Source organism: Rhinichthys klamathensis, unplaced genomic scaffold, assembly GCF_029890125.1.
Source record: "Rhinichthys klamathensis goyatoka isolate OS25496 unplaced genomic scaffold, OSU_Roscu_1.1 h1tg000330l_1, whole genome shotgun sequence".
Classification (NCBI taxonomy): Eukaryota; Metazoa; Chordata; class Actinopteri; order Cypriniformes; family Leuciscidae; genus Rhinichthys; species Rhinichthys klamathensis.
This window is the reverse complement of record NW_026606845.1, coordinates 1957423-1984754: the sequence shown is the minus strand read 5'-3', so window position 1 is coordinate 1984754 and position 27332 is coordinate 1957423. Positions and strand designations below refer to the sequence as shown.

The 27332-nt window shown below is 36.9% G+C and overlaps 1 protein-coding gene across 1 annotated transcript in view; it reads right to left on the bottom strand.

Annotated features, from left to right (window-relative positions):
• Positions 1-27102, bottom strand: part of LOC130105943 (uncharacterized) — a 29765-nt gene extending 2663 nt beyond the window's left edge. Inside the window, exons 1-5 of the mRNA XM_056272131.1 lie at positions 26970-27102; positions 11479-11859; positions 11338-11394; positions 3722-4090; positions 3576-3637 (exon numbers count right to left, since the gene is read on the bottom strand). Of these exons, the coding sequence (XP_056128106.1) occupies positions 3576-3637; positions 3722-4090; positions 11338-11394; positions 11479-11859; positions 26970-27102 (1002 nt within the window). The remainder of the gene's footprint in view (positions 1-3575; positions 3638-3721; positions 4091-11337; positions 11395-11478; positions 11860-26969) is intronic.
• Positions 27103-27332: the final 230 nt, after the last annotated feature.

Genomic DNA, 27332 nt, shown 5'->3' with positions numbered 1-27332 from the left:
AGATGAATGAGAGATGAATGAGGGATGAATGAGGGATGAATGAGAGATGAATGAGGGATGAATGAGGGATGAATGAGAGATGAATGAGAGATGAATGAGGGATGAATGAGGGATGAATGAGAGATGAATGAGGGATGAATGAGGGATGAATGAGAGATGAATGAGGGATGAATGAGGGATGAATGAGGGATGAATGAGGGATGAATGAGGGATGAATGAGGGATGAATGAGAGATGAATGAGGGATGAATGAGGGATGAATGAGGGATGAATGAGGGATGAATGAGAGATGAATGAGGGATGAATGAGGGATGAATGAGGGATGAATGAGGGATGAATGAGAGATGAATGAGGGATGAATGAGGGATGAATGAGAGATGAATGAGAGATGAATGAGAGATGAATGAGAGATGAATGAGAGATGAATGAGGGATGAATGATGAATGAGAGATGAATGAGAGATGAATGAGAGATGAATGAGGGATGAATGAGGGATGAATGAGAGATGAATGAGGGATGAATGAGGGATGAATGAGAGATGAATGAGAGATGAATGAGGGATGAATGAGGGATGAATGAGAGATGAATGAGGGATGAAAGAGGGATGAATGAGAGATGAATGAGGGATGAATGAGGGATGAATGAGAGATGAATGAGAGATGAATGAGAGATGAATGAGGGATGAATGAGAGATGAATGAGAGATGAATGAGAGATGAATGAGAGATGAATGAGAGATGAATGAGGGATGAATGAGGGATGAATGATGAATGAGAGATGAATCAGGGATGAATGAGAGATGAATGAGAGATGAATGAGGGATGAATGAGGGATGAATGAGAGATGAATCAGGGATGAATGAGAGATGAATGAGGGATGAATGAGGGATGAATGAGGGATGAATGAGGGATGAATGAGAGATGAATGAGGGATGAATGATGAATGAGAGATGAATCAGGGATGAATGAGAGATGAATGAGAGATGAATGAGGGATGAATGAGAGATGAATGAGAGATGAATGACAGATGAATGAGGGATGAATGAGGGATGAATGAGAGATGAATGAGAGATGAATGACAGATGAATGAGGGATGAATGAGAGATGAATGAGGGATGAATGAGAGATGAATGAGGGATGAATGAGAGATGAATGAGGGATGAATGAGAGATGAATGAGAGATGAATGAGAGATGAATGAGGGATGAATGAGAGATGAATGAGGGATGAATGAGGGATGAATGAGGGATGAATGAGGGATGAATGAGAGATGAATGAGGGATGAATGAGGGATGAATGAGAGATGAATGAGAGATGAATGAGGGATGAATGAGAGATGAATGAGAGATGAATGAGGGATGAATGAGGGATGAATGAGGGATGAATGATGAATGAGGGATGAATGAGAGATGAATGAGAGATGAATGAGGGATGAATGAGGGATGAAAGAGGGATGAATGATGAATGAGAGAGGGATGAATGATGAATGAGAGATGAATCAGGGATGAATGAGAGATGAATGAGAGATGAATGAGGGATGAATGAGAGATGAATGAGGAATGAATGAGGGATGAATGAGAAAAGAATGAGGGATGAATGAGGGATGAATGAGAGATGAATGAGAGATGAATGAGAGATGAATGAGGGATGAATGAGGGATGAATGAGGGATGAATGATGAATGAGGGATGAATGAGAGATGAATGAGAGATGAATGAGGGATGAATGAGGGATGAAAGAGGGATGAATGATGAATGAGAGATGAATCAGGGATGAATGAGAGATGAATGAGGGATGAATGAGGGATGAATGAGGGATGAATGAGAGATGAATGAGGGATGAATGAGAGATGAATGATGAATGAGAGATGAATGAGAGATGAATGAGGGATGAATGAGAGATGAATGAGGGATGAATGAAGGATGAATGAGAGATGAATAAGGGGGGATTGAGAGATGAATGAGGGATGAATGAGGGATGAATGAGAGATGAATGAGAGATGAATGAGGGATGAATGAGAGATGAATGAGGGATGAATGAGAGATGAATGAGAGATGAATGAGAGATGAATGAGGGATGAATGAGAGATGAACGAGGGATGAATGAGAGATGAATGAGAGATGAATGACAGATGAATGAGGGATGAATGAGAGATGAATGAGAGATGAAAAAGAGATGAATGAGAGATGAATGAGGGATGAATGAGAGATGAATGAGGGATGAATGAGGGATGAATGAGAGATGAATGAGGGATGAATGAGAGATGAATGAGGGATGAATGAGGGATGAATGAGAGATGAATGAGAGATGAATGATGGATGAATGAAAGATGAATGAGGGATGAATGAGAGATGAATGAGTGATGAATGAGAGATGAATGAGAGATGAATGAGGGATGAATGATGGATGAATGAGAGATGAATGAGAGATGAATGAGGGATGAATGAAGGATGAATGAGGGATGAATGATGGATGAAAGAGAGATGAATGAAGGATGAATGAGGGATGAATGAAGGATGAATGAGGGATGAATGAGGGATGAATGAGAAATGAATGAGTGATGAATGAGAGATGAATTATGGATGAAAGAGAGATGAATGAGAGATGAATGAGGGATGAATGAGGGATGAATGAGAGATGAATGAGGGATGAATGAGGGATGAATGAGAGATGAATGAGGAATGAATGAGGGAAGAATGAGAGATGAATGAGGGATGAATGAGAGATGAATGAGAGATGAATGAGATGAATGAGGGATGAATGAGAGATGAATGAGAGATGAATGAGAGATGAATGAGGGATGAATGAGAGATGAATGAGAGATGAATGAGGGATGAATGAGGGATGAATGAGAGATGAATGAGAGATGAATGAGGGATGAATGAGGGATGAAGATGAATGAGGGATGAATGAGAGATGATTGAGGGATGAATGAGAGATGAATGAGAGATGATTGAGGGATGAATGAGAGATGAATGAGGGATGAATGAGAGATGAATGAGGGATGAATGAGAGATGAATGAGGGATGAATGAGGGATGAATGAGAGATGAATGAGGGATGAATGAGAGATGAATGGTGGATGAATGAGAGATGAATGAGAGATGAATGAGGGATGAATGAGGGATGAATGAGCGATGAATGAGAGATGAATGAGGGATGAATGAGAGATGAATGAGGGATGAATGAGAGATGAATGAGAGATGATTGAGGGATGAATGAGAGATGAATGAGGGATGAATGAGAGATGAATGAGGGATGAATGAGAGATGAATGAGGGATGAATGAGAGATGAATGAGGGATGAATGAGAGATGAATGGTGGATGAATGAGAGATGAATGAGAGATGAATGAGGGATGAATGAGGGATGAATGAGAGATGAATGAGAGATGAATGAGGGATGAATGAGGGATGAAGATGAATGAGGGATGAATGAGAGATGAATGAGAGATGAATGAGAGATGAATGAGGGATGAATGAGAGATGAATGAGGGATGAATGAGGGATGAATGAGAGATAAATGAGGGATGAATGAGGGATGAATGAGAGAAAATAAGCCAATAGAGACACAGTGTGTTACATTACCAGGTGAGATGGTCACTGGTGTGACAGCTGTAGGGCTGGTGTTAATGCTGCCAGTGTCTGAAAGTTTGGATGAATAATGATTAATCAACACAAACACAAATATCATGAATGTGTAGAAAGAGCTCATGTGAATATAATTACCTGCACAGTATGCTAAAGAACAGAGAGTTGGTCTGAGCAGCTCATAGACATAATAATCTCCTGGACAGGCTTTGACTTTGATGGGAAAAGACCCGAAATAGCAGCAGTAATTGTCCCAGTTACCGCAGACATCTCGAGTGACGACTCCATCTGTTACTGTTGGGTGTCCACCACGGATCCACAGTGGGACATCAGTGCCACAGCTGTACTTAGCAACACACGTTTCTGGGATATGAGCGCTAGTGTTGTTAATGAAGAGACGATACCAGCCGCTCCAGGAGACAGACGTGTCACACTTTTTGACTGAAGCGTGTGTATTACTGATGGATCTCCATGGATCGTCCAGCACAATGTAGTTGTAGCAGGGGTCTGTAGAGAGATAAACTTATGAATACACCAATGTTAAATCATAGTCTCAATATAAATATGTTCATGAAAACACATTATATATACTGTATTATACATACATTTATAATATATATAATTTATAATATTAAATATATTATCAAAACACCAGTAAGAAGTTATATTCTTGATATAAATATATTCACAAAATACAATTTTCAAATGCAAAACGTTTTTTGTCATTTTTATTTTATTTTTTTATTCAAAATTTCTTGCAATTGCAAATTGTCACATATTTGTAAATCGCCCTGAATTTGTGTGTAAATAGTTTGGGTTGTTTTTCCAATTAGATGTGTTTCTTTAATTCGACCAATCACAGGCCATGCTTAACTCATGTGTCATCCGTACAGATGAATGAGGGATGAATGAGGGATAAATGAGGGATGAATGAGAGATGAATGAGGGATGAATGAGGGATGAATGAGAGATGAATGAGAGATGAATGAGGGATGAATGAGAGATGAATGAAAGATGAATGAGAGATGAATGAGGGATGAATGAGAGATGAATGAGAGATGAATGAGGGATGAATGAGAGATGAATGAAAGATGAATGAAAGATGAATGAGGGATGAATGAGGGATGAATGAGAGATGAATGAGAGATGAATGAGAGATGAATGAGAGCTGAATGAGAGATGAATGAGGGATGAATGAGAGATGAATGAGAGATGAATGAGAGATGAATGAGGGATGAATGAGAGATGAATGAGAGATGAATGAGGGATGAATGAGAGATGAATGAGGGATGAATGAGGGATGACTGAGATGAATGAGGGATAAATGAGAGATGAATGAGGGATGAATGAGAGATGAATGAGGGATGAATGAGAGATGAATGAGAGATGAATGAGAGATGAATGAGAGATGAATGAGAGATGAATGAGGGATGAATGAGAGATGAATGAGGGATGACTGAGATGAATGAGGGATAAATGAGAGATGAATGAGGGATGAATGAGAGATGAATGAGGGATGAATGAGGGATGAATGAGAGATGAATGAGAGATGAATGAGAGATGAATGAGAGATGAATGAGAGATGAATGAGGGATGAATGAGAGATGAATGAGGGATGACTGAGATGAATGAGGGATGAATGAGGGATGAATGAGGGATGAATGAGAGATGAATGAGGGATGAATGAGGGATGAATGAGAGATGAATGAGAGATGAATGAGGGATGAATGAGGGATGAATGAGGGATGAATGAGGGATGAATGAGACCCAGCAAAAAAAAAAAAAGTGATGTAATGGTGTTGGTTATATTATGACAGTCATGGTTTGTACATAATCATGCTGTGATCTGAAAAATGAAACTTATTGAGATTATCTGGTTTAACTTGTTAGCAACAGCTTTGTGATCCTACAGCATATGATTATCAGTATTTTTTTTAAATCCAAAATATCTAATAAACATTGTTCTGATCAAAACACTTTCAAATAAAATTATTTAGAAACACATCAATAATCAGTCTGTGAATCTCAACAATGGTGACAATAATAATGCATGTTGCAGTGGCTACCACTAATCACAACTCATTAATGGCTCCCATCATGCATTGCGGTATGAATAAATTATGATCTGAATTGTCTATGTAATTTACTTTTCCTAATTGAATATTCTGCTCATCACCATTGTTGAGATGCATTGACTGAATCTTGATATCTGTGTGTGCCTAAAGTAAAATTTTTTTTTTTTTTTTAAGAAATCCTTTATATTATATTACAAATTCTGGATATGTATGCAGAATCTCAGTTAAACTGTAACCAATAGCATAAATCACAAACAATTAGCTCAAATGCTGAATATAATAATATAAACAATACCATTAGATCATTGTTTTTCTTTGTTCATCTTGTAGGTATAACTCGGATACAACAGCTGAAAAAAATCTAAAGTTAATAATCTAAGGGTCAAGAGCCCAACTAAAGCAAACACTCATCTCCATAATGGTGACCTGAAATTCCGGTTTTCTTCTTCAGTGATTCTGCTTCAGTTGTCTTCAATAATGCTCAATCATCACTCAATTAATCACTTAAATATCTCATTAACTTTAACACTCTTGAGTGTGGACTCATATACACTCCCAGGTGTGTTCATTTAACACTGGAGTTTTTGCTGTGTACAAAGAGCCGTAGTTAACTGACAAGCTGAGCCATATCGCATTAAATATCGCTGGCGATACGTCCGCGATATTAATGTGATATGGCTCAGCTTGTCAGTGAACTACGGCTCTTTGTAGTAATTGCCGCTCCATCTGAAAGCAGGTGAAGGCGATTTACTACTAATCAAGGAACCGGCTTTACTGACGAGATGCGCATAACAATATCGTGCGATATACCGCCCAGCCCTGAGGCACACACAGAGATTAGCCCAGTGGTTCTCAACTCCAGTCCTCGCGACCCACTGCCCTGCGTATTGTGTATGTCTCCCTTATTTAACACACCTGATTCAGATCCTCAGCTCGTTAGGATAGACTCTGAGTTAGGGCTGGGCGATAAATCGCATGATATTGTTATGCGCATCTCGTCAGTAAAGCCGGTTCCTTGATTAGTAGTAAATCGCCTTCACCTGCTTTCAGATGGAGCGGCATTTACTACAAAGAGCCGTAGTTAACTGACAAGCTGAGCCATATCACACTAATATCGTGGACGTATCGCCAGCGATATTTAATGCGATATGGCTCAGCTTGTCAGTTAACTACGGCTCTTTGTACACAGCAAAAACTCCAGTGTTAAATTAACACTCCTGGGAGTATATATGAGTCCACACTCAAGAGCAGGGGTGCCCAATCCTGCTCCTGGCGATCGACTGTCCTGCACAGTTCATCTCCAACCCTAATCAAACACACCTGCCTTTAATTTTCAAGTGATCCTGACGTGCTCTGAAGACCTTAATTGGTTGCTTCAGGTGTGTTTGATTAGGGTTGGAGATGAACTGTGCAGGACAGTCGATCGCCAGGAGCAGGATTGGGCACCCCTGCTCAAGAGTGTTAAAGTTAATGAGATATTTAAGTGATTAATTGAGTGATGATTGAGCATCTAAAGAAGGAGAAAATCTCAAATTGTAAGCCACCGTTATGGCGATCATTGTTTGCTTTAGTTGGGCTCTTGACCCTTATATTATTAACTTTAGATTTTGTTTGGGTGTTGTATCTGAGTTATACCTGCCAGATGAACAAAGAAAAAAAGTGATCTAATGGTGTTGGTTAAATTATGACAATCATCATTTGATCTTTATGTTTGTGATTTATGCTGTTGGTTACAGAATAACTGTGATTCTGCATAAATATCCAGAATTTTAGATATAAGGTAAAGGTATTCTTAAAAAGTTGTTTTTAAAAAAATCTTTCTATTAGGCACACACAAACGTCAAGATTCAATCAATGCATCTCAACAATGGTTGACAAGCAGAATATGCAATTAGGAAAAGTAAATTACATAGACAATTCAGATCATAATTTATTCATACCGCAATGCATGATGGGAGCCATTAATGAGTTGTGATTGGTGGTAGCCACTGCAACATGCATTATTATTGTCACCATTGTTGAGATTCACAGACTGATTATTGAGGGATGAATGAGGGATGAATGAGAGATGAATGAGGGATGAATGAGGAATGAATGAGAGATGAATGAGGGATGAAAGAGAGATGAATGAGGGATGAATGAGAGATGAATGAGGGATGAATGAGAGATGAATGAGGGATGAATGAGCACTGTAAAAAAATAAAATCGTAAAAAAACGATCAATGACTGGCAGCTACGGCTGCCAAACAAAAACCTTAAAAATAAAGTAAAATATCCTAATTTAAATTGAGTGCAAAAACCTTTTCCAAATTTTGTCCTTAAATGTTTTACAGAAAAACACTGTTATTTTACAGTTATTTCCTGAATTATTATGATCAAATACCTTCACTGTGAAAAAAAGGTAAAATGACTGTCAGCAATGGCTGCCATACAAAAACCATAAAATGAATGTAAAATATCCTAATTTAAATAATAAATACTATTGCAGAAATCTTCATTAAGCTTTTTAACAGAAACACAGTTCTTTCATATATATATATATACTGAATTTTTACTAAAAAACATATTCACTGTAAAAAGTAAATATCTTGTTATAAACTACACGCATGATTTGCTGATTATATGTCATCAGCAACTACACAGTTCCTGTCTGTTAAATAAAGCAACACACGGGATTTCATCAGTGTTTCTCTGCTCATCCTGGACTGAAGCTCAGGCTCTACTCTTCAACACAATGGTGACACACAAAACACACCATTCAGAAACACTTTACATCCCAGCAGAACATTAAACACTAACAGATCTCTCAAGATCTCAGCATCTTCACTTATTACAAGCCAGACTTCTTTCATACTAACATTCCTATTGAGAAATAACAGAGGTTTAGAAGTTGATATTTTATTGAAAATAATAAAGTTTGATGTCACCATGATAGAGGTCGGTGTTGGCTTTAGTTGGGCTCTTGACCCTTCATATGTTAACATTAGTTTTTCTCTTAACTGTGCATGTCTTTGATGCATATTTGTTATTGTAGGAAATCGAGAGAAACTCAGATCAGATGATGTTGATCACTTAATAGTGATAATATTCATCAAGCAGTTGTCTGCTGTATTGATACCACCTGATTGGACTTTTTAATGACTGAATAAGTTGTAAAATGTTAATTGTTAATTTAGAATGCCAGTATTGCTATAGAAGATCCTACAATGTTTTGATATAAGATTTTATGAAGACATTATGCAAAAATTGTTTTGACAGGATCATACAGACTCACTCAGCCATCAAGAATTAGCGTATGAATCTCATCAATGGTGACAATGAAAAAAAAAAATTCTGACCTATTATAAAGTCACAAAAAGGCTTTGTTGATTGTCACCATTGTTGAGATTCATATGTTGATTCTTGATGTCTCTATACTCCTAACAAAATAAACCAACTCCAAAAAATGTAGGTAGAATATATAATTTTTTTAATTTGAGATTGCATTAATACTGATCCCACAATATTTCAACAAATCATGTGAAAAAAAGTATGATAATAACTGCCTTTGTATAACACTAAAGTCTATCTATATATAATGTATTCACAGCCAATAGAGATTTGACTGTCAAATCAATGAATCTCATCTTCATATGATGACTATAAAATCATCAATAAATGACCAAGATCATATAATATTGTCTCTTGCAATTATTGCCATAATAAATATGCATCAAAACACAGTTAAAGCAGCCAGAGAAAAAGTAATGTTGAAACTCAAGAGTCATGAGCCCAACTAAAGCAAACACTGATCTCAATCATGGTGACATCACATTTCTATTAAAGTTTTTTACACTTTATTCAAATTAGGATATTTTACTTTAATTATATGTTTTTTGTTTGGCAGCCGTAGCTGCCAGTCATTTGACCTTTTTTTACGATTTTTTTACAATGAAGGTATATGATCATAATAATGCAGGAAATACCTGTCAAATAACAGTGTGTTTTTGTTTTATTTGAATTAGAAGATTTTACTTTAATTGTATGGTTTTTGTTTGGCAGCCGTAGATGCCAGTCATTTGACCCTTTTTTTAAGATTTTTTTTTTCCACTGAAGGTATATGATTGTTATTTTACAGGTATATCCTGAATTATCACAGTGTTTTTCAGTTTATTTAATTTAGGATTTTTTACTTTAATGTTACAGTTTTTTGGGGGCTGCTAGTCATTTGACCGTTTTATAATTTAACTGTTTTGTTACTGTTTAATTACAGATTATATTTGTAATTTTACATACAATTTTATGTAATTTAAGAAAACAGAAAAAATACTGTATGAAAAATACAATCAATTTCCTGTATAAAAAATGTGAATTACTGCAATTTGTCATTAATGTCACAATACCTAAAATAACAGCTGAATTTTTATTTGACAGATATTATTTGTAATTTTACAGTGTTTTGAGTACAATTTAAAATGTAAGAAAATGATCGTCAAAAAAATCACACTTATTTTCTGTAAAATTAGGAATTTTTTTTACAGTGAGGGATGAATGAGATGAATGAGGGATGAATGAGGGATGAATGAGGGATGAAAGAGAGATGAATGAGGGATGAATGAGGGATGAATGAGGGATGAATGAGAGATGAATGAGAGATGAATGAGGGATGAATGAGAGATGAATGAGAGATGAATGAGGGATGAATGAGAGATGAATGAGGGATGAATGAGAGATGAATGAGAGATGAATGAGAGATGAATGAGAGATGAATGAGAGATGAATGAGAGATGAATGAGGGATGAATGAGGGATGAATGAGAGATGAATGAGAGATGAATGAGGGATGAATGAGAGATGAATGAGAGATGAATGAGGGATGAATGAGAGATGAATGAGGGATGAATGAGAGATGAATGAGAGATGAATGAGGGATGAATGAGAGATGAATGAGAGATGAATGAGGGATGAATGAGAGATGAATGAGAGATGAATGAGGGATGAATGAGGGATGAAAGAGAGATGCTGATGAACTGAACTACTGTACAGTGAATGACAGACACACCTGAGAACAGTCTACAGGTTTCATACATTTCTATAAAAATACTTTTGAGGCAAATATTCATAACCTAACCCTGCATGAAATGTCTGTGAATACATGCAGAATAAGAATAAAAATCCATGTTCAAATTTACCACAGCATATATTAATAAAAAATTAATGACAAGCGGTTTATTAAAAAATATTTATTTTAAAGAATGCTGACACACAAGTAACACATAAAATAATACGTCAAACCCTAAAAACTCCATTGTAGCAATCGATTAACATAAATTAATTGGATGCAACAATATTTTGCTACTGTATTTTTTTTATGGTAAAATACTGGCAACCACAGGAAAAGTTTTTTTTTTTTTTTTTTTTTTTTTTTACAGTTTGTTTTTATTTGTTTTTTACACAATGTATTTTACTGGTAGAGTAAATATTGTATTCTTCTAACACAAGCACACATCTATCCAATGTACAGAGCGGCGTTTCATAAAAGCATCGTAAGCCTATAAGTTGATCATAGAGATTGTGTCGGTTGTTCTACGATCACCTCAGGCTTACGATACTTTTGGGAAACGCAGCCCTGATCTGTAGCCTACATACAGTAGAAAACTTTCAGAAAATAAGCCAATAGAGACACAGTGTGTTACATTACCAGGTGAGATGGTCACTGGTGTGACAGTTGTAGGGCTGGTGTTAATGCTGCCAGTGTCTGAGAGTTTGGATGAATTCGGATTAATCAACACAAACACAAATATCATGAATGTGTAGAAAGAGCTCATGTGAATATAATTACCTGCACAGTATGCTAAAGAACAGAGAGTTGGACTGACCAGCTCATAGACATAATAATCTCCTGGACAGGCTTTGACTTTAATGGGAAAAGACTCGAAATAGCAGCAGTAATTGTCATAGTGACCGCAGACATCTCGAGTGACGACTCCATCTGTTACTGTTGGGTGTCCACCACGGATCCACAGTGGGACATCAGTGCCACAGCTGTACTTAGGAACACACGTTTCTGGGATATGAGCGCTAGTGTTGTTAATGAAGAGACGATACCAGCCGCTCCAGGAGACAGACTGGTCACACTTGTAGGAGGAGTAGGAGGAGTAGGTGTGTGTATTATTGAAAAATCTCCATGTATCATTCAGCTCAGTGTAGTTGTAGCAGGCGTCTGTAGAGAGATTAGATGTTATGAAAATATATTAGGAAATTAACAAGTTTCTGAAAAACATGTTTTATTATAAAATGTAACCAGAAGTGCAGCTTGAGACTTTTTTTCTTTCTTTTTTTGTGCTAATTCGGAGCATGATTTTGATCCACAATTATTTTTTTAAATGCATTTATAGGATTATTTAAATATCAATGCGTCTGAGACAAGAAAAAGACAAACATGTAAATTGGAAGTAAACACGTTAGATACACATACCAGTCCAACAATGTACATATTTTTGTAAAGACTTTATTTAATTCCATTTTCTTGGACTAGAAATTGCCGTTTCTAACATTTACAGGTTCCGCTTGAATCCTGGGTCATAAACTAATTTTAAAGTAACAATCTGACATTTAGTTTCCTCAACATTTTATATGAAAAAAGTGTCTATGCAGCATGTGTAGTGTTTTATTCCAGTATGTACACTGTATCAGTGGTTTGATCGGGTCTGACTCTAAACTAGCAATGAATACTAAAATTTCATCTTTGAATACACTCAAAAAAATAAATTGTTAAATGAACGTGATTTAATCGTAGCACCCATTATGCATCTAATCAAATCAAGTAAACTTGAACTACTTTGAATGTTTTATATGGACACAATATACATTTGTAGATTCAACATGATTGTAATATGTCAATGTAACTTCTTTACAACTAATTGAATCAAAATGTTTGTATTGTGTTAGTCTAATCAAATTTATTCTTATCCACGCAATGTCAGTAAAGCACTTCAATTCAACAAAATTCTGCCTTGTTACATAATGTCTTGTTTTGGTAGTTGATTGAGCATTATTGAAGACACCTGATGTTAACAAGCAGAATCACTGAAGGAGAAAACCATAATTTTAAGTCACCGTTATGGAGATCAGTGTTTGCTTTAGTTGGGCTCTTGACCCTTAAAACATTATCTTTAGAATTTGTTAGGCTGCTGTTACTGAGTTTTAACAGCTAGAAGAACAAATGGTCATGGTGATCTACATGTATTATTGCCTCCAAAGCTATACCTAAAATATAAAAAAATAGGAGAAGATAACTACCTTGTGTGCATGTGTGACAGGTTAAGTATTTTTAATTACTTTTCTTGCCTTATCAGAAGTAGTTTTCCATTTTTAATGGTTCTGTGTATTTTAATTGAGAAGACCCGCCCACTGGTGTTGAACCACGGCTTGATATTGAGCACACCTGTGGCTCAATCATGGAGGTGCGTCATGTTTTTAGTGGTGTGATAAAAAGCCTGTAAGTGTAGCATGGTCAGTCTTCTCCGTTCTGTGTTGTAACGGGTTACCCGTTTCTATTTCCAGTGGCTTTCCCTGGTGAGTCCGTCGATTTTATTTCTTTTTTTATCTTAGCCGTAGTAGATCACGAGGTAAATATGTGTTTGTCATCAGGAACGTGTGCGTGAAATGGCGAGCGCAGGTAGCATAAAGCTCACTGTAGTCTAAATTTCACCTATGAGGTAAGAAACTTTATTGTGGGTTTTCTCATTCTTTGAGGGGGGAAATATTTTGTAATTGATGCACTGTGCTTTTATTGTATTCCTATTGCAGGTGCGGCCCAGAGCGCTAGCTGCTGTTTTGTTTTGTGTATTTTTTATTATTATATTTATTTTGTCACTGTTTCATGGTCTTAGTGCATCTGACGACTGCGGATATTGCGGTTTTGAACCGCTAACGATCGAGCTCTTCAACGAGCTGCTCGTAAGAAATGTTGAAAGACTGACGGAGCCTAATTTATGTTCGATGGGCTATTAAGTTATAGTACCCTGATAGGCTGGTAGCCTGGTCCATGTAAAGCAGCACAAACAATATTAACATTAGTCTTAATTGAGAAGTGAAATATGATGTTACTGTGACTGAGTGTTGTAATTATTTTCTTTTCATTAAATCTATTTGCCAGTTCTATTCGCTGGTGGCTAGAAGCTTAACATGGCTGTGATTGAGGCTTAACAGAAGGGGGAGTGTATTTGTTTTCTTTTGGTATTCTCTTTATTTGGTGTGACACGTGTTTTACGTTGTGTTTACTCTGATTTGCTGTGTTTTTCCCTTCTGTTAAAGTGGTCAAATTGTGCACAGCAAAATCACCAGTGTTAAATTAACACTGCTCAGTGTTTATATGAGTCCACACTCAGAGAGAGTTAAATGAACACTGAAGCAGTGCTAAAGTTAATGAGATAATTAAGTGATTAATTGAGTGATAATTGAGCATTATCGAAGACACCTGATGTTAACAAGCAGAATCACTGAAGAAGAAAATCGTAATTGGTATGTTACCATTATGGAGATCAGTGTTTGCTTTAGTTGGGCTCTTGATCCTTAATTCTTTAACTTCAGTTCTTTGTTTGGCTGCTGTACCTCAGTTATAACAGCCAGATGAACAAAGAGAAAAGGTGATTTGATGGTGTTGGTGGTGTTTTAACATTATCATTATCTCACAATCATTTGACCTGAATAGAGCCCGATTTCTGAGTTACATTTACTTTATTGATTATAGCAGCACTGTCCTTGAAAATCATAGTATTTGCAACTTTTACAATGTAATCCAAATAATTTCTTAAAACTTAATCACATACAAAACTTTTTTTTCTTTTTTAAACAGACATTAAGAACCAGACTCTCAACAATGGTGACAATTCTAAACCATTTTGCAGTGTATTCTGGATGCCACCAATCAAATCTCATTCATGGCTCCCATCATGCATTGCTGCATGAATTAATAATGAGCTTATGTTCAGAGGTCATCTGTTTGTCACCATTGTTGAGATTCATACGCTACTTTTTGATGTCTGTATGTGCCTACCTGAAATACTTTTCAAGGTGTTTTTTTTTTGTAATGATTTGATCATTTGGATTTAATTGAAAAGGCTAAAAAAAATGCATACTCTAAAATGACAGTGCTGCTATAATCCATAAGGTAAACTTAACTCTGAAATTATGCTCTCAATGAGTTCAGTGATTCAGGCCAACTATTGATTATGTTAAAACACAACCAACACCATCATATCACCTTTTCTCTTTGTTCATCAGGCAGGTAAAACTTAGGTATAGCAGCCAAACAAAGAACTAAAGTTATTGATGTAAGGGTCAAGAGCCCAACTAAAGCAAACACTGATCTCCATAATGGTAACATACCAATTACGATTTTCTCCTTCAGTGATTCTGCTTGTTAACATCAGGTGTCGTCGACAATGCTCAATTATCACTCAATTAATTACTTAATTATCTCATTAACTTTAGCACTGCTTCAGTGTTCATTGAACACTCTCTGAGTGTGGACTCATATAAACACTGAGCAGTGTTAATTTAACACTGGTGATTTTGCTGTGTGGTATCTTGTTCCTGTCGGTATTAATTGGTAAGCTGTATTTGAGATCTATCTTGATGTTTTTAAGTGAATTATTTTATTTCCTGTGATAAATAAATAAATTTGGTATATTTTTGGAAAGTCACGTCTCTGTCTTCAGTGCAAACCGAACCAGCAGGGTCCTTCCTTTTGTTGTAATTCTTTTTGGTTTAACTTTCTTTTTGGGTTATTTTTATTACTTTATACTTTCCTGGGTAGAGACGGAACCTAGGTGGCGTAGTCGGGTATTTTTATACTTAACCAAGGGTTACACATGCTTCTTCTATCCTGTTATAAATATTCCCAAATTTTGGTTGACAATCTTCATGCACGTGTACTCTGTCTTGTAGCTGACTGGGAATTGGGAACCAGTCAGCCTGAACTAGCCATGATGAGCTGAGGGAAGATTATGTAATGGGGAGCTCTGTTACAGAGGAGAATGTGCTTTATATTCAGAAACGCATCACTAATAAGCCGGAGTCAATGAGCCTGACAGGGTTCAAGTTTAGCCAAAAAAAAGCTTGGAAACTGTGGTAACTTTCATATTTTTAATTCATTTGAGCAAGTGTCTTAATATAGACTGGCAGGTTTGTAATTCCCTGCTGGAAAAAACAGCTAAAGCTGGTAGCTATGTTTTTGAACACGGTATCTGGTAATTAGCTGGTCTAAGATGGTTGTTAGCTGGTCCAAGCTGGTCATTAGGTGGTCAACCAGTTACCATGTTACTTAATCAAGTACCGTATTACCAGCCGGTAGCTGGTTTGCTGCTGTTAATTATGCTAAAGTCCAAACTAAGCTAGTCATCATTTTTCATGGTGATCTGATGGTGTTGGTTGTGTTTTAACATAATCATTATTTCACAAGCATTTGTCCTGAATCACTGAACTTTAGACTTTAGCAACTTTATTAATCCCGCAAGGGGCAATTAGTTAAGAGCAGCATGCATGTATACAACAATACATAACACAGATCACACACATTTCTCACCACATAAAGACAGTCAATGTGTGCGCTTTAAAAAAAAAAAAAAAAAAAAAAAACCCTACACAGAGTTTAAAAGTTTGATCGCAGAAGGGATAAAAGATTTAGAGTGGCGGTTCGTCTTACTCACAGGAAGCTCATAACGACACCCAGAAGGCAACAGAGAAAATTCACCTGACAAAGCATGTCCTGGAGAGGCTAAGATACTCGCTGCCTTCCGAACTATTTGTTGGTTACAGAAGACATTAAGGTCTCTCCGTTTCACACCAATAATTTTCAGAACAGATTTTTACAATATTGTTCAGGCTATTCCTGTCTTTAACTGTCAGATTGGGAAACCAACAGATTCGGTTTAATATAAGTTCAGTGATTCAGGTCAAATGATTGTGAAATAATGATTATGTTAAAACACAACCAACACCATCAGATGACCTTTGTTTATTGTTCATCTGGCTGTTATAACTCATGTACAGCAAACAAACAAAATCTAAAGTTAATAAGTTAATGGTCAAGAGCCCAACTAAAACACACACTTATCTCCATAATGGTGACTTAAACATTCCGGTTTTCTCCTTCAGAGATTCTGCTTGTTAACATCAGGTGTCTTCAATAATGCTCAGTCATCACTCAGTTATTCACTTAATTAACTCATTAGCTCAGAGTTTAATTGGGTCGCTTAAAATGTCCAAATTCCATGATGTTGAAGTTACATGAACATATTATGTTTGTTTAACGAAACATAGTTATGTGGAACCGGTGGAACCTGTTTACATAAAAAAGTTAAGTAAAGCCAACATATCATTTTTTTGAGTGCAGGGAATTTTACTGTCTACAGAAAGATATATAAGAAGACACAGTTTGTGTAAGTTCATTTAAATCAGGGCAGGAACTATAAAACACATTCCAGTCTGTGCATTCAAAACATGCTTGTAAGCTGGCAATGCCATTTTCAGTCCAGCATTTCACCGTCTTAACAATCTTCTCCTGTCGCTTACAGATGGATTTATAAGTAGGTATCAGGAGGACACTATTATGGTAAGATGCACCAAAAGCAGGCTTGGGCATGGATTTAAAAGCACCCGGCACTGAGCCGAGGCATAAGTCAATGATGGAGTTGTTCATGGTTGTTGCATAAGTAATATACTGCTCATATGTTATCAATGTCTTATGTATCTGGCAGTGGTTAAAATCTCCCATAACAAATTTTGGAGCATCGGGTGAGAGAGCATCGAGTCTAAACTAATATAGAGCCCAGTTTAGGTTTACTTTATTAATTATAGCAGCACTGGCCTTGTTCGCCGGCCCAAAGTTGCAAGGGTGGTTTTGCGGCTCACAGGCACCAGGGGGGTGCGAGACGACCACCATTCAACACGAAATCAGTAATATAAACATTACAATGACTCCAAAGCTGTTCGGTTTAGGTAAAAAAGTTACTTAGTTCACCTTTAACAATTTATTTTGTTGAGTGTAATTTCATTATTATTATTTATTAGTATTCATAATCAGTTGCATTATCTTATGAAGTTTAAAATGCATGAGTTAGACTATAGATTGCATGGACACATGTGTTTAAGGAACATATTTTAGACACAAGGAGGGTAGCTGGGAGGCAATGTTGTTTTCGTCAACGATGACGATAACGAAATGATTTCGTTGACGCACTTTTTTTTTATGACGATAACGCGACGATGACTAGCTAAAAATAGCTCTAAGGTGACTAAAACATGACGAGACGTTTTCGAGTTTTCGTTGACAAGACGAGACGGAACGAAAATGACTGACGTTCGCAATGCATGTCATTTCTGCCTATTTTGCGTGAAATCTGTCTGTTTTGAGCTAAAAAAGTATCAGCAATGCTGCCGCTTCCTATCATTCCCAGATAGCAACATTGTTTCGGCCCAGATCCGGCCCACATCTGGCACTTGTGGGATGCGGATCTGGCCCACATGCAGCGTGGAATGACGGCCCTTGGGTGGCCCACTCCTGTTTGCCAGATCTGGGCCACAAGTAGGCCATAGCAATGCCACATGTCAGCCAAGAGCAAAGAAATAAACCAGAACTGGACCTTATCTGAGCCACAAAATCTGTGTATATTAAATATTAAGTAATTGTAGCCTTAATAAGCCTGTTAACAAGCAGAATCACTGAAGGAAAGAAGAGAACAGAAAAAGAGACGAGCAGAAAAACAAGAACTGACTTCAGACACAGTCTTTGATGAAATCACTTGAAGATAAAAGAAGACATTAAATCTGAAGATCTCAGCAGAGGAGGATTAAACAACTCCACAAACAGCATTACCAGCTTCACTTATTACTAACCAGACTGACTTTATTTCTGTCAGACTTCTACAGAAGTTTTTATTGAGAATTAACAGAGGTTTAACTCTGTTTCATTTGAAGTCACCATAACAGTGATTAGAGTTTCCATTAGTTGGGGTCTTAACTCTTAAATTATCTTTTGTCTTTTTTTGGCTGCTGTGACAGTGTTTAGTCAAACACATTTGCAGCAGCAGCAAAGAAAGCTAAAGTGAAATGAGATCATGTTATAATTGTTACCTGTTGATGGTTTTATAATCATCAAGAATTAACTTGATTCACTGATGTCTTTGGAATCTAACAATTGTGTTGATCCAATAATACACAGCATAATCCCAGTTTTAAATTAACTCTGCTCAGTGTTTATATGAGTCCACACTCAGAGAGTGTTAAATGAACACTGAAGCAGTGCTAAAGTCAATGAGATCGTTAAGTGGTTAATTGAGTGATAATTGAGCATTATTGAAGACACCTGATGTTAACGCAGAATCACTGAAGGAGAAAATCGTAATTGGTATGTTACCATTATGGAGATCAGTGTTTGCTTTAGTTGGGCTGTTGACCCTTAATTCATTAACTTTATATTTTGTTTGGCTGTTGTACCTGAGTTATAACAGCCTGATGAACAAAGAGAAAAGATGATATGATGGTGTTGGTTGTGTTTTAACATAATCAATAGTTGGCCTGAATCACTGAACTCATTGGGCGCATAATTTCAGAGTTAAATTTACCTTATGGATTATAGCAGCACTGTCCTTGTACAGTATGCATTTTTAGCCTTTTCAATTAAGTCCAAATGATCAAATCAATAAAAAAAAAATAAAAAAACCTTCTAAAAAATATTTCAGGTAGGCACATACAGACATCAAGAATTAGCGTATGAATCTCAACAGTGGTGACAAACAGATCACCTCTGAACATTATTTATTCATGTAGCAATGCATGATGGGAGCCATGAATGAGATTTGATTGGTGGAATCTAGAATACACTGCAAAATGCTTTATAATTGTCACCATTGTTGAGATTCACAGGCTGATTCTTGATGTCTGTGTAAAAAAAAAAGAAAAAAAAGTTTTGTATGAGATTAAGTTAAGAAATTATTTGGATTACATTGTAAAAGTTACAAATATTATGCTTTTCAAGGAAAGTGCTGCTATAATCAATAAAGTAAACGTAATTGGGCTCTAAATGAGTTCAGTGATTCAGGTCAAATGATTGTGAAATAATGATAATGTTCAAACACAACCAACACCATCATACCACCTTTTCTCTTTGTTCATCTGGCTGTTATAACTCATGTACAGCAGCCAAACAAAATCTAGAGTTAATAGCTTAAAGGGTCAACAGCCCAACTAAAGCAAATACTGATCTCCATAATGGTAACATAACAATTACGATTTTCTCCTTCAGTGATTCCGCTTGTTAACATCAGGTGTCTTCGATAATGTTCAATTATCATTCCATTAATCACTTAATTATCTCATTAACTTTAGCCCTGCTTCAGTGTTCATTTAACACTCTCTGAGTGTGGACTCATATAAACACTGAGCAGTGTTAATTTAACACTGGGGGATTTTGCTGTGTATTAATGGATCAACACAATTGTTAGATTCCAAAGACATCAGTGATTCAAGTTATTTCATGATGATTATAAAACCATCAACAGGTAACAATTATAACATGATCTCATTTCACTTAAGCTTTCTTTGCTGCTGCAAATGTATTTGACTAAACACACTGTCACAACGGCCAAAAAATTACAAAACATTAAGAGTTAAGAGCCCAACTAATGGAAACACTAATCACTGTTATGGTGACTTAAAATGACACATAATAGAGTTAACCCTCTGTTTATTCTCAATAAAAACTTCTGTAGAAGTCTGACAGAAATAAAGTCAGTCTGGTTAGTAATAAGTGAAGCTGGTAATGCTGTTTGTGGAGTTGTTTAATCCTCCTCTGCTGAGATCTTCAGATGTAATGTCTTCTTTTCTCTTCAGTTGATTTCATCTAAGACTGTGTCTCAAGTCAGTTGTAGTTATTGTGTTTCTGCTCCCCTCTTTTTCTATTCTCTTCTTTCCTTCAGTGATTCTTCAGTGAACAGGCTTGAGATGACTCCACATTTAATATACACAGGTTTTGTGGTTTAGATAAAGTCCAGTTCTGGTTTATTTCTTTGCTCTTGGCTGACATGTGGCATTGCTATGGCCTGCTTGTGGCCCAGATCTGGCAAACAGGAGTGGGCCACCCAAGGGCCGTCATTCCACGCTGCATGTGGGCCAGATCCGCATCCCACAAGTGCCAGATGTGGGCCGGATCTGGGCCGAAACAATGTTGCTATCTGGGTTGTTTTGGGTACCGATGCCGCGCGCGCACCAGATTCCACACAACAACACACCTGTGGCTGCTAGTCACTCGCCACACATCTTCGAAGGACCATGGCGGCGAAACCAATAAACGGGCTTGGTGGTCGGAAACGACGAGATGATTTATGGACATACTTTCAGTTTCAGTATAATCCAGCGGTTCTCAAAGTGTGGGGCGCACCCCACTGGCGTGACAGGTCTCCTCCAAACGGGAGGAAATTTTCCGTTTTATGCCTTTTTATCTTTATTCGTTCATGCCGAGTCCGAATCATCAAATTCATCTTTGCAGCGAAACCCGAAACCACCAGTTTATTAATAAACAATTAAATGTCTCCTTGCTATTTTTTTACACATTCATAATCATTACTTTTGCCGGTTCTTTGTGACAAGCTTTATGCGTGCGGTCGTGCGGCTATAACGCTCAATATCCCGTATAGCCTATTTAAGTAATTAAATTAATATAAAGGGGCGATTTGTCCACTATGGCTTAAATGAACAACTACTAGTCGACTAGAATAAAAACTTTAGTCGGAGGCAGCTCTTATTCCACATATTCTCGAACCAGCAGGCCATTCTGTGTTGAGCGCGCGACCCTGAGCTGAATGAGCGAGCCGAGAAATATTCAGAAATGCACTCTCCGCTCACATGCTCTGATCGGAACAAAGGAATAATAAAGTAATGAATCATTAGTTTATTTCTTATACACTGCCCATACACTACCCATCATTTAATCCCATATCAACACAGTATGTTATGTCTATTTTATCTATTTAAAAATGTATATATATATATATATATATATATCACGTTTTTAAGTAGGCTAAAGGCAGAGAGCTGTGTGCATTCTTCTTCCCTTTGCCACATCATATCTCTGTGAGATGGGCTTTTCAGCTGTTTCAGTTTCACTGAAAACAAAGTACAGATCTCAGCTGAACATTGAGCATGACTTTTGAGAAATTGTGCAATTCAAAACAGGCTCATTGCAGCCACTAATGCAGGGATAAATAGACCTGTCTTGCCAAATGGATTTCTATTCTTTTCTTTTTTTTTAACAGATTGCAAAGTGGCACTTTAATTCTTTTCTATTTTTGAACTTCGATACCAATTTTGACACAGCCGCATTTTATTTTCTCTATTTTTTAAAGACTTTTTTTTTTTTCCTAAAATTGACAAACTTGATTAAAACCTTTTTGCGTTTTCGGCGACTAAAACTTGACTAAAACCTTTTTTTGTTTTCGTCGACTAAAACTTGACTAAAACTATTACGTTTTTAAGTGACTAAAATGTGACTAAAACTAAAAAGCATTTTCGTCCAAAAGACTAAGACTAGACTAAGACTAAAAGGGCTGCCAAAAACAACACTGCTGGGAGGATGATGTATTCTGCTTGAAGGTATGAGTAAAATGTAATGTTCACTTAGCAGCAGGGCCGGTTCTAGACATTTGGAGACCCTAGGCAATATTCATGTTGGAGGCCCCCCACCACCAATAAAAAACTCTTGAAACAAATATGATTCCTAACCTTTTAATTTATAAAACATTTAATTTTAAATGTTGTATATTTTAACTTACACATTAGGCTACATAAGTTTGGACACATTACCATTTTTTATGTTTTTGAAAGAAGTCTCTTATGCTCATCAAGCCTGAATTTATTTGATCAAAAATACAGAAAAATAATATATAGTGAAATATTATTAAAATTTTAAATAATGCTTTTCCTATTTTCCTATACTTTAAAATATATTTCTGTGATGCAAAGCTGAATTTAGTGTCACATGATCCTTCAGAAAACTTTATAATATTCTGATTTATTATCGAATGTTAGAAATTTTGCTTAATATTTATTTTATAACCTGTGATACTTTTTTCAGGATTTTTTTTATTATTAAAAAGTTGTTTTAAAAAAGTCTTCACTATCACTTTTTATATATTTAACACATCCTTGCTGAATATTCCTGTTTTTTTTTTTTCTGTATTTTTGATCAAATAAATGCAGGCTTGTAGCATAATAAAAAACATCTTTCAAAAACATTAAAAATAGTAATTGGTCCAGACTTTTTACCAGTAGGCTACTGTATTAATCAAACTTCATCTAAGGGAATCTCTTTTTTTGTTTAATGAAGATGTTATTGTTATTGTTATTTTGCTGTTTTAATCAATTTATTCACAGTTCCAGAATACCACTTCAGTGATATATGCTTTTATCATTTTTTTCATAGCTGCGGTATGGGCAGGATTTTCCCCTCCCATTTAATCAATATTGACTGCAGAGATTGTCATATTATTAATATAAGTAATATGATATTATGCATTGCATTGTTAGCTTAAATATGCTATACACAAATCAAGTGGAAGAGAAAGACACGATCGCTACTGATTAGAAAAAAAAAATTCTGAACTGATATTATTGTGCTGGTATTATGTTAATATGTTGGTAGTCTATGTTAATGTTTAATGTTCAGTTGGACATTTAGAGTTTTTTTCTGTTATTGAATGTTGTGGTTCATTGTGATGAAGAGCTCTTGTGCTCAAGCCCTGTTCACACCGGGACGAATTTCGCGCGCGATATTCACCGACGTTTAACGCCTCGTGACTAAACAAAGGGCGTCAATGTGAGTGTTCACACCGACGCGAAAAACGCCACGTGTAAAAGCGTCATTTTTTAAAAAACGCCTCGGGTTCATTTTTTTAATTTGACGCACCGCGTCAAAAACTATCCGACCAATGAGATTGCCGCTTTTGCTCACGTGTCGAGTAGCATCTGCCTGCAGTCCCGGAGGCTGCATTTTCAGGACCCCACTTCTAGGACCGCATTTCTAGGACCCTAAGTAAGTAAGTAAGTAAGTAAATTTTATTTATAAAGCACATTTAACCATAGCGAAGCTATCCAAAGTGCTGAACAAAGTAATGTAAAATAAATAAATAAAAACACAGAAGCATAAAACCAAACAAAAACAAAACATTGAGACAGGATATCAAGTATCAAACGCCAGGCAATAGAGATATGTTTTCAATTTTGATTTAAAAGTACAAATGGAAGGTGCAAGGCGGATGTCCAAAGGCAATTGATTCCATAGACGGGGGGCGGCAACTGAAAAAGCTCTGTCTGCCTTAGTTTTTAAACGGGAGCGGGGAATTGATAATAGAGCCTTGTCTGCAGATCTTAATCTGGATGGTGGTAGAGGAGTAAGAAGATCAGTAATATAAAATGGAGCATGATTATTAAGAGCTTTAAAAACAAACAACAAAATTTTAAACTGAATTCTAAAATGGATCGGGAGCCAATGAAGGGACGCTAAAATTGGGGTGACATGATCAAATTTCTTTGTCCCGGTCAGCAGCCTTGCAGCTGCATTTTGTACCAACTGGAGTCGAGCAAGTGATGACTGCGGAAGACCCAGATACAAAGAATTACAATAATCTAAGCGTGAGGTAATAAAAGCATGAATAACCTTCTCCAAGTCTTGTGCTGACAGAAACGATTTAATATTTGAAATAATCCGCAATTGATAAAAACTATTCCTAACAACAGAATTTATTTGTTTAGTTAAGCACAATTCTGAGTCCATGATGACACCAAGGTTCCTAACCTGGGAGGAAACAGAAGGAAAATAATTGCTTAGCTCCATAATAGTACTGCTCCTCAATTTTGGGGAACCAAAAACAATAGTTTCCGTTTTGTCCTCATTAATTTGGAGAAAGTTAAGCGCTAACCATTTCTTAATGTCCCCAATGCATTCCAACAAAGGTTGAATTGAATCACCAGCTTTCAACGGCAGGTACAGCTGTGAATCGTCTGCATAAAAATGAAATGATACATTGTGCTTCCTAATAATATCCCCCAATGGACGCATATACAAATTAAAAAGAAGGGGACCCAAAATAGAGCCCTGCGGAACTCCACTAATAATAGGAGCAGAAGATGAAGAAAATGTACCCATCTCCACAGAAAAAGACCTGTTGTTAAAATAAGATCTAAACCACTGTAAGGCCGTACCCTTGATACCGAAGAAATGCTTCAAACGCCAAATAAGAATGCTATGGTCTACAGTATCAAAGGCAGCCGTAAGATCAAGTAGGATCAAAACGGCATTTTTACCGGCGTCAACTGCGAGTAGAATGTCGTTGAACACTTTTAGCAATGCAGACTCTGTGCTATGATGGGCAGTGAAACCAGATTGAAAAGGTTCTAGTAAATTTGCAGCATTTAAAAACGAGTGCAATTGAGACAGGACAACTTTTTCTAAAAGTTTTGATAAAAATGATAACTTAGAGACAGGCCGAAAATTATGAAAGCAACCCTCATCCAAACCTTGTTTCTTAAGCAAAGGCTGAACAACCGCATGCTTGAAACTATTCGGAACTATCCCAGTGTCCAAAGACGAATTAATCAACGCTTGGACACTGGGGCCAATTATAGGAAAAGCCGCTTTTAAAATATCAGAAGGTATTACATCAATTGTGGAGGTAGTTGTTTTCATCTTGTTAACCACTTCACAGAGTTCCATTAAAGAGACATGCGCAAAATTATAAAAGAAAAACGGACTTAACAGCGAATTTGAAGACTGATCTGGAAGCTGTAAAGTGAAAGATGAACGAATAGCTAACACTTTATTAGCAAAAAACGTTAAAAATGTCTCACAACGTTCAGCCGAGGGTTCCCCGCGAAATTGACACCTTGGACTAATTACAGAGTTTATCGCAGAAAATAAAATCTTAGGTCTATGACAGTGTTTATCAATTAAATCAGAGAAATATTTAGATCTAGCTAACTTAGCAGCACTCTGAAACTTAACCAAACACTCCTTGAAAATCTCAAATGATACAGTTAAACGATCATGCTTCCATTTCCTCTCTGCTTTACGACACGCCTGTCTGAGACAGCGAGTATCATTATCCAGCCAATAGTACGATTTTTGCTTTGGTTGTTTTATCTTAAAAGGGGCAATAGAATCTAAAATATCAGAACAAGATGCATAAAAAAGAGAGAATAAATCGTCAGGCCCGATGGAAGGCTTAGCATTCAAGATCAATCCTTCAACTGCATGAGCTAAATATTTCTCACTAAACTGAGAGGCTGTAAGTGAGTTTATGAAGCGATAATAAGAGCCTGCAGATCTATTCACTGCAACAGAGCTCACAACGGGAATCGTAAAAACAATGGGCTTATGATCAGAAAAGGATTGATCTTCAATACATACATTATCGACAGAGAACCCAGATGACATAATAAGGTCTAGAGTATGACCAAGGACATGTGTTGGTTGGTTCATATGTTGAATAAAACCAAATGAGTCCAGGACATTACAAAACTCAGCAACCAGGGGACGCCCAGGGCAGCAAACATGCACATTAAAATCACCTAATAATAACATATAGTCATACAATGGAACAACATAAGTTAAAAAATCTGAAAAATAATTTACAAAAGCACTGCCCGAATTAGGTGGCCTGTAAATAAGAGCACAGAATAGCACAAAGGAGGCAGACTGTAATGTTACACACTGTACCTCAAACGACGAGTAGCTCCGAACAGAAACAGTGTTAATTTTAACTGTTTGTTTAAAAACCATAGCAACACCACCACCCCTACCAGCAGATCTTGGAGTACTAATAAAGCAACAGTTTGAAGGACAAAGTTCCTCAAAGACTGACAACTCACCAACGGCGGCCCAGGTCTCCGTCAGAAATAAAATATCCAAGTTACGTCTGGTGAAAAAGTCATTTAGAATAAAAGTTTTGTTGCATATGGACCTAGCATTGACTAGGGCCATGTTCATAGGTGGGTGTGATGACAAAGCCGAATCCCAATGAATCCAGTCCAGTTGACGTAGATTTTGACAGTTCACTCCTCTCTGGCGAATCCGTAAACGCGGGGGAGCAGAGTAGGTAGATGAGTGAGTGAAGGCCGGGAAAACAGGAAGATGAAAAGCATATCTATAATCCCATGAGCGTCGCATCAAATGAAGGCCCTCCAAGCTTATAGTAGCCGAGGGAAACTCCATCGTAGGTTGTCTGGAAGAAACGATCGCCCGTCTGATTCTCACCCGTACACCACCACGACTACCTCTCTTCCTGCGGCGCTTCCTTGGAGGAGGAACGCAGCAAGGTAGCCGGCGAGCGCACTCAACCACAGGATGGTTGGACGAGGATTGAGAACAAAAATGCAGAGCAGGACAAAATCCACGGAAATCTCCCATGCGGCTTTGAATATTAAATAAGTCTTGACGATCATAAGTCAACACTGAGACTACATGATACCAGTGTAACACTGTATAAAATACAAACAGTACAAATGTCAGACGAACAGGTATCATAGGTACAACAAACTGAGACAAACGAGAGAGACGGCAAGCCGAGTGCACTGGCGCCATCTTCCATCCGAGATCAAAAACCCGATTGTAATCGTATATCAACCCTAGTTTTTTTA